Source organism: Salvia miltiorrhiza, chromosome 3 (assembly GCF_028751815.1).
Source record: "Salvia miltiorrhiza cultivar Shanhuang (shh) chromosome 3, IMPLAD_Smil_shh, whole genome shotgun sequence".
NCBI lineage: Eukaryota > Viridiplantae > Streptophyta > Magnoliopsida > Lamiales > Lamiaceae > Salvia > Salvia miltiorrhiza.
The window spans coordinates 48017693-48026537 of record NC_080389.1 but is presented as its reverse complement, the minus strand read 5'-3'; the positions used below and the strand labels follow the sequence as shown (position 1 = coordinate 48026537).

Here is an 8845-nt window from a genome sequence, read left to right as displayed (position 1 = left end):
TAGCTGAATGTCACAACTGAATTTAATCCTTGACCCAAAAAATGTACAGTTACAAAAGGAACTATTCAAGAAACTCTATCAAAAGGCCCTCACAAGAACAAGTCTTGAAGCAGCATATACCATATTTTTCTAGAGTACCACATACCACCCACCAAAACCAAGGGAAAGGAAACTAGTGAAAGGAGCTTATCAAAAATTCGTTACAGCAGGGAATCTCATTTACACGTCGCGGGGAGATCTTCATACTTTCAGCAGCTCCTGAAAGACGAGAACAATAGTGGATGTTTAGCGCTCTCCAAACGGAGAAGAAAATAAGAAATCAAGTGCTACCAAATTTACTACTGATGTGATGACCTAGAAGTTGAAATAGTCGAATTCATAACATAAAAGCTTATGTTAGACCCGTTTATCAAGAGAATCTGGACCTCGTCTTACAAGGGGAGAACAGGTGTTATTATAAGGATGCAATTTCCTTTTACCATGGGAAGAAGAAAGTAGAGATTACTAAACGTTCTACCCTGCAGCAACGGGCGACAGCTCCCTGCCTCCCAGTGCAGAGTTGCAGGAGTCTGTATTTTCATACTTACAATCAAGAAAAGATGATGCAAGGAGATATACCTTCTCTTTCTGTTTGTAGATTGACTCAATCTTCTTCATGTACTCATCTGTCACTTTCTGCAAATGGAGAAATTGTCAAGGAAGTTTTGGAGCCGTAAGATCTTAACACTATGGTGGGATGGAACAAATAAGTGATTGTAATTACGCGCAGAAATTCAGGAAGCCGGTGGCGTTAAATATTTATATAAAGATAAGAATGAACATTTTAATATTTCTAAAGTAAATAAAAGGCCGACAGCAATGGAAATACCAGAACTCTTCTCTTTAGCACAATTTATTGATAGATAACTAAAGATTTTGTCTTTCTTTATCAATACGACAATGCTGAATTGAGGTTGTGTAACAACGTAACAGACTGAAGATGATGAAACAGGAGTCTCTAGCAGCTTTATACCTTTCTCAGCATACTAAAAAGGAACTTAAATAGGTACCTGCAAATCAGCAGATAGGTCCTTCACATTATCCTCTGAGAGCTTCTTCTCCTGTAAGAATGTTACAGATTACAGAATCATGACATGGGGAGGGAGGTGCGTGTGAGAGAGAGAAAGTAGATTTTTGAGACCTTCTCAAGCTTTTCATAAGATTTGATGGCGTCTCTTCTAATATTCCTTATGGCAACCTACAAAACAAGATGAACTTAATGTGACTGTGAACTAGGATTGCACAAGAAGATTTTTTTTTAAAAAAAAGGCAATGCAAACAGTTGTCATTTGAGCAACTTAGAGTTCACCCCCTTAAGTTATTTGTGTATATTGCCATAGCTTACCTTGCCTTCTTCAGCCTGCTTAGCCACAACCTTTGACAACTCCTGCAAAGAAAACAAAAAGATATTAAAAGAGAAAAGAATCCCGAATGAGCCGTGTTGATAATTCTACATTCACAGGATGGCTTTTATAAGACAAATCACATCCAATTCCCGAAACCACCTTGACAAAACAGACAATAAGCCCACTGGAATCCATTCGCTCAACTACAATACCTTTCTCCTGTCTGATGTGAGTTGTGGCATTGACAACCTAATAACGTCTCCATCATTATTTGGAGTCATCCCAAGATCGGAATTGACAATTGCTTTCTCAATAGACTTCAAGCTGAAAACAAAAGACAAACCAAATGTAGTTAGATCATGCACAAGATGTAGCATGTGACAGACAGTTGAAGCAAACAAATATGGCAAAGACAATCTTCATATCTTGACATCAGATTATTTTAATGAAACAGTAAAACTAAACTCGAATTCATTCTAATTTTCCCAGCAATGGCAAAACTATTCAAAAACTCAACCAACCACCATCTCATGGAGGTTGATGCAGCCCGAACAGAGCTAATGATGCAGCCCGAACAGAGCCAAGCTCGCGCCAAAACAGAGCTGAATCCCGCGCCAGACCAGAGCCAAGGACGCCAGAGGAATCAAAGCGCCAGAGGAATCGAAGCGCCAGAGGAATCGAAGCGCCAGAGGAATCCCGATTTTCCAGAGCAGAGGAGCGGACGTGCAGAGCAGAGCGTACGGAGCTGGTTTTCTCGCTAGGGTTATTTTAGCTTGTTAAGCAAGTTTATTAGTTTCCTTGTTTTTACGATTATGTCCTTTAAATTAGGGTTTTATTTTGCCTATATATATGGCGGCTGTATGGAACGAAAGAATGAACTTTGATGATATATGAAAATTTGTGAGATTATTCTCTCGTGAGAACTTCGAGTTCTTCCTGGATTTTGCCCAAGCAAATCCAACCTATCGGCGTATCGGCGGGTTCATCATCCCTCGTCGTGTGTCATTCAGCGTCCCCGAGTTGCTGTATCAATCGTGCGTTGGGGTTTAGGGATCCGTTCTCTAGATCATTTCGTAGATTAGATTCAGAGGTTTTGAGACATTCCATCCTTTATCTGTCTTTAATTCTCGTTTTTATTTCAGATCTGGTATCATCGAGGTACTTTATCTTTATTTCAATTCCCGATTCCATATCTAGAGATCTAGCGATCTCATGTTCACATCAGTTGGTATCAGTTTTCCAGGTTTCGAAAGGGCGAAATTTCTAGGGTTTTATCTTTTGGTTCTGTTGGATTATGTTCATTTCCAGGGTGTTCTGTTGGGTTCTGTTCTTAATTTCAGTCGGGTAGACGTTTTCTAGGGTTTCAGTTCTTATGTTTTTCGTGTGTCCATATACCTTCCTGTGAGAAATTATTTTTGACCATGTCTAACAAAGAATTTCCTTCTGCCTGGAGTATTACCGACGCCGATTTGATGTATATGAAGGAAGAGGTGCGGGGAATGGTAGAGGATGCATTTAAGCCTAGGCGTGAGAGGGTAAATCGACAATGTTATGGCGGCACGAGTTGGCGAGGTAGAGCAAGGGATCATGAGGATGATTGGATCTCAGAGAATCGGGGCACTTGGAAGCAGTATCAACCATTTTCTAGCGGTTCCGTTGTCAAAGGGAATCAATGGAAAAGTGAGGCGCCGCCACATGACGACAACAAGCAGTTCTTTAAGTCTCAGACCGAGGGGGAGAATTCAGCAAATCATGGTAATCCGGCAGTTTCCGATGGTTGCCATCGAGTTACAACGTGGTTCATGTACCAGGGATTCGGACATCGTATGCGTCAGCAATCTACCTTGGCAGCACAGGCTTTGACACAAGTTCAGAGTGTTGCAAAAGAGCAGCGATGCGATATCGACGAAACGGAGGCGGAAGAGGTTAAGTCTAGGGAGCAGCCGGTCGAGACAAATGAGATGCAGGTTGAGATGGAAATTGATAGCGAAGTTGTTGCTCGCCAAGATGAGGCGCCCAATCCCGATATGCTAACATTGGAGGAGACCGACGAAGAAGTGGCAGTTGTGGTGGCGATCGATAGAGAGGTTGTTGCTATCAACGATGAGGCATGTCTCAATCCAACGGAGATGAAGGTTGCAGTGGAAATGGTGGTGGCTATCAAAGATAAGGATTCACATGAGGAAGGGCTTGCAAAATCTCCTTCATCTATTTTGGAAGCAAAGGCTTTGCCGCAAGCTCTGGGTATTGAACAGGAGCAGCACTGTGATGGTGCAAATCCGTTCGAGCTGACCTTGTTCACGCACCATCAGCTGCAATGGCAGAATAATATTGGCGACACCAAGCTGATGAAGTTGGTGAAGGGTCCGTTCCACATTGATCAGTATGAAAGGGAAATCTTTGATGAGACAGTACCGATGCTATCTACATGGCTGTTCGGAAGAGAAAAGAGGCATGACGGTATTTTCAACAACAATTTCGGCAGGATCAAAGTTCACGAAAATTCAGCATTTGAGCCGAAGCATATGGTTTTTGATCCCGGCATGATGCATGATGGACACGAGAGAACAGCTAGGGTCCATCAATCGTTTATTACAACAAACGAAACTTTTGTTTTTTATCCAGTATTTGCATTCACGACTTGGATTTGAGGACAAATCCTCTTCAAGAAGAGGGGAATGATGCAGCCCGAACAGAGCTAATGATGCAGCCCGAACAGAGCCAAGCTCGCGCCAAAACAGAGCTGAATCCCGCGCCAGACCAGAGCCAAGGACGCCAGAGGAATCAAAGCGCCAGAGGAATCGAAGCGCCAGAGGAATCCTCCCGCCAGAGGAATCCCGATTTTCCAGAGCAGAGGAGCGGACGTGCAGAGCAGAGCGTACGGAGCTGGTTTTCTCGCTAGGGTTATTTTAGCTTGTTGAGCAAGTTTATTAGTTTCCTTGTTTTTACGATTATGTCCTTCTTTAAATTAGGTTTTATTTTGCCTATATATATGGCGGCTGTATGGAACGAAAGAATGAACTTTGATGATATATGAAAATTTGTGAGATTATTCTCTCGTGAGAACTTCGAGTTCTTCCTGGATTTTGCCCAAGCAAATCCAACCTATCGGCGTATCAGCGGGTTCATCATCCCTCGTCGTGTGTCATTCAGCGTCCCCGAGTTGCTGCGTCAACTGCACGTTGGGGTTTAGGGATTCGTTCTCCTAAATCATTTCGTGGGTTAGATTCAGAGGTTTTGGGATTTCCATTTTCTATCTGTCTTTAATTTCGTGTGTCATTCATCTTCTAATGATGCAGCCCGAACAGAGCTAATGATACAGCCCGAACAGAGCCAAGCTCGCGCCAAAACAGAGCTGAATCCCGCGCCGGATCAGAGCCAAGGACGCCAGAGAAATCGAAGCGCCAGAGGAATTGAAGCGCCAACTGAACTTGATCATAATATGTTGGGTCCTTTTCCGAATTTCAGTTTGGGAAGAGGTGCGGGGAATGGTAGAGGATGCATTTAAGCCTCTCCATGCGAGGATGGACCAGTCTTTTGCGCAATCTGCTGAATCCCGCGCCAGACCAGAGCCAAGGACGCCAGAGGAATCAAAGCGCCAGAGGAATCGAAGCGCCAGAGGAATCCTCCCGCCAGAGGAATCCCGATTTTCCAGAGCAGAGGAGCGGACGTGCAGAGCAGAGCGTACGGAGCTGGTTTTCTCGCTAGGGTTATTTTAGCTTGTTGAGCAAGTTTATTAGTTTCCTTGTTTTTACGATTATGTCCTTCTTTAAATTAGGTTTTATTTTGCCTATATATATGGCGGCTGTATGGAACGAAAGAATGAACTTTGATGATATATGAAAATTTGTGAGATTATTCTCTCGTGAGAACTTCGAGTTCTTCCTGGATTTTGCCCAAGCAAATCCAACCTATCGGCGTATCGGCGGGTTCATCATCCCTCGTCGTGTGTCATTCAGCGTCCCCGAGTTGCTGCGTCAACTACACGTTGGGGTTTAGGGATTCGTTCGCCTAAATCATTTCGTGGGTTAGATTCAGAGGTTTTGGGATTTCCATCTTCTATCTGTCTTTAATTTCGTGTGTCATTCATCTTCTAATGATGCAGCCCGAACAGAGCTAATGATACAGCCCGAACAGAGCCAAGCTCGCGCCAAAACAGAGCTGAATCCCGCGCCGGATCAGAGCCAAGGACGCCAGAGAAATCGAAGCGCCAGAGGAATCGAAGCGCCAACTGAACTTGATCATAATCTGTTGGGTCCTTTTCCGAATTTCAGTTTGGGAAGAGGTGCGGGGAATGGTAGAGGATGCATTTAAGCCTCTCCATGCGAGGATGGACCAGTCTTTTGCGCAATCTGTTGAATCCCGCACCAGACCAGAGCCAAGGACGCCAGAGGAATCAAAGCGCCAGAGGAATCGAAGCGCCAGAGGAATCCTCCCGCCAGAGGAATCCTTCCGCCAGAGGAATCCTCCCGCCAGAGGAATCCCGATTTTCCAGAGCAGAGGAGCGGACGTGCAGAGCAGAGCGTACGGAGCTGGTTTTCTCGCTAGGGTTATTTTAGCTTGTTGAGCAAGTTTATTAGTTTCCTTGTTTTTACGATTATGTCCTTTAAATTAGGGTTTTATTTTGCCTATATATATGGCGGCTGTATGAAACGAAAGAATGAACTTTGATGATATATGAAATATGTGAGATTATTCTCTCTTGGGGACTTCGAGTCTTCCTGAATTTTGCTCCGCCAAATTCAACCTATCGGCGGATTCATCATCCCTCGCCGTGTGTCATTCAGCGTCTCCGAGTTACTGCGTCAAATGCACGTTGGGGTCTAGGGATTCGTTCCCCTAGATCATTCCGTGGTTTAGATTCAGGGGTTTTGGGACTTCCATCCTATCGACGAATCGACGAGTTCATCATCCCTCGCCGTGTGTCATTCAGCGTCTCCGAGTTGCTGCGTCAACTGCACATTGGGGTTTAGGGATTCGTTCGTCTAAATCATTTCGTGGGTTAGATTCAGAGGTTTTGGGATTTCCATCTTCTATCTGTCTTTAATTTTATCATATCATTCATCGTCTCCGAGTTACTGTATCAATCGTGCGTTGGGGTTTAGGGATCCGTTCTCTAGATCATTTCGTAGATTAGATTCAGGGGTTTTGGGACAATATTCCACAATTTATCTTTAATTCAATTCTCGATTCCAGATCTAGAGATCTAGCGATCTCACGTTGGGATCTTGTTCACATCAGAGGTCCTACCTAACAAGGAGCCATTCTTTTTCCTGCATCAAAATAATTTACATATTTGTGGGGGAAGGACAAAGATGCTGTGCTCAGCATTTCACCCCAGTCCCTAAGCCAGTTTGCCTCGAATGTTAATTCTAAACGACAGATTACATTTTTTCTGTTTTAAACTGAAAGTAAAGGATTAGGTGTATACCTGGATTTGTCGTAGGGCTGCACCAATAAGGAACTTGCATCTGGAGTACTTATCTGAGCTATGCTCTTCAAAACAACTGGTGTTCCATAATACTCCACCTAAAAAGAAGGTGCAAGGGGAAAAGCAATGAAAAAACAATATGCAGTCATTTCCAAGACAAGGCAAGTCAACAAGAACACCATACATCTATATAGAGCATACGGGCGTCAAAACTCCTTTGAGGATATTTCTACCATTCCAATCAAACATCATCCCATAACACTCCATTGACAAAACTTTGATGAGGTTCTTATTATCTTATTACATGTACATGTGGCTGGTTTTCATGAATCAACTGATGCTCATTAATCGTAGCTTCAGATCATCACATTTAAAAATATCGAAGATAGACTTTACGCATGACTAATACATTCATGCCCAGTGCTAGATTTCATCCTGAACTATATTATCTGCACTTGAACTTGGACAGGTAAATACATTAACTAGGACAAAACTAGCGGCTATATCTTCAAACGAGTATAAAATTTTCTATTGCATAAAAGATTGACATGAAAGCACAAATTATGTACCCTAAACATTGATATCTAGCTATGGCTAGCAGATATAATGCTCTGTATCAATCAAGAACACACCGAATTCCAACGCCGTACCTCAATTTTGTCTAGTATAGCTGGATTTGCCCTTCCCGTCCTAATCGAATTGAAACTGGACTTAACATTTTCAATAGTCTTCTCCATCCTTTCTTTCTGATCAATGAATAACGTAATTGCCTTCTTAGCTCGTTGGAGAGCAGTAATGGATTGATACGAAAAACATTTAAGTCACGAATTCTTCGATAAAATAACTTAATTTCTTACAGCATCTTCCTCAATCATTGACTTCTCCGCTTCTATTTCCTCGAGGGTTGCACACCTCAACACTCCCATTCTAATATTAATGCAAAATCATCCATTAAAATACTAACAAATAATCAGATATTCACGAAGTCAAGTTACCTCTTCTTTACTGCGTGCTTGATAAATACGGGTTTGGCTCTCGCCGCCACGTGAAGCTTGACGTAATTCGCCGACGCACTCCATGAACGCGCATTTCTTAAATCTGCACTAGATTCAACCTTAACCACGAGTTACACAATAGGAAGAAGTAAAAGAGAAGCGTGAAAAAGTGGAGTGACCTGTGAATGAGGGGCGAGTATTTGGAGCAATGGAGGCGTAGAAGATGGAGCGTAAGTGAGAAACAGGCGAGAAGTTGGTCGCCATGGGAGATAACACACAACTGTTCGTCGAAATGCTTCACTCAAACTTTCCTACTTGTTTTATTGTAAGTTAGTTACACACTTGCACTGCATTGTGGATAAGACCGATATATCATTCATCCACAAAATGCGCCAATTGTTTTTTCTTTCTTTTTTTTATATTGTATGTGCAAAAACTAACTTCTATTGTGAAATTGTGCGACATTTTCCATTTAATGAATATGCATCGACAACAATTATAAATTTATGAAATTTTACTTGAGTGTCTATCCTTTTGATTTCTTAAGTTGTCAACATACATAAACAAAAATTAGTACGAGTACATTTTGTTATGTATCCGTAAATATAGTAGAAGATCCAACATGTCATTGATTCAAATGGACATCACACGGATATTCCAAATTAATTATCAAAACTATGAAACAAACAAATAATGAAATAATCCATAAATTTCACACTCGAGTACTATCATTATATATTATAATTAAAAAAATATACTTATTTCACTCTCCCACATCTCCTACGTGGCTTCATGCAAATTTTTCTTTCTACAATTCTAAAACTCTTTGCATAAATTTAGACATGGAAATTTCTCTCAGTATAAAAATCTCAAACTAAACATAATTTTTTTTACAAAATTAACATATTTTCTTTATTTTTTTTTTTACTTTTTCCTTTTTATTTTCATTCTTATCTTTCTTTTATCCTAAAAAATATGTTTTTTAATTAATAATAACAAAATATTCAGTATACATATCAAATTAAAGATCTTGA

The 8845-nt window shown here is 41.5% G+C and overlaps 1 protein-coding gene across 1 annotated transcript; it reads right to left on the bottom strand.

Moving 5' to 3' along the window:
- Nucleotides 1-8386, bottom strand: LOC131016240 (ribosome-recycling factor, chloroplastic). Its single transcript, XM_057944895.1, has 11 exons — nucleotides 7991-8386; nucleotides 7812-7914; nucleotides 7674-7743; nucleotides 7467-7562; nucleotides 6817-6914; nucleotides 1598-1709; nucleotides 1385-1426; nucleotides 1181-1237; nucleotides 1050-1100; nucleotides 619-675; nucleotides 1-258 (listed from the first exon to the last, which is right to left on the bottom strand). The coding sequence occupies exons 1-11, from the start codon at nucleotides 8073-8075 to the stop codon at nucleotides 241-243; spliced, it is 789 nt and encodes a 262-aa protein (XP_057800878.1). The 5' UTR covers nucleotides 8076-8386; the 3' UTR covers nucleotides 1-240.
- Between the last annotated feature and the right edge of the window lie 459 nt (nucleotides 8387-8845).

Coding starts and splice junctions, on each gene's coding strand:
- LOC131016240 (XM_057944895.1), bottom strand. CDS start 8,075: ATGGCGACCAACTTCTCGCCTGTTTCTCACTTACGCTCCATCTTCTAC. Junction 6,915..7,466: donor CTATACTAGACAAAATTGAG/GTACGGCGTTGG, acceptor CCTTCTTTTTAG/GTGGAGTATTATGGAACACC. Junction 1,101..1,180: donor CTTATGAAAAGCTTGAGAAG/GTCTCAAAAATC, acceptor ACATTCTTACAG/GAGAAGAAGCTCTCAGAGGA.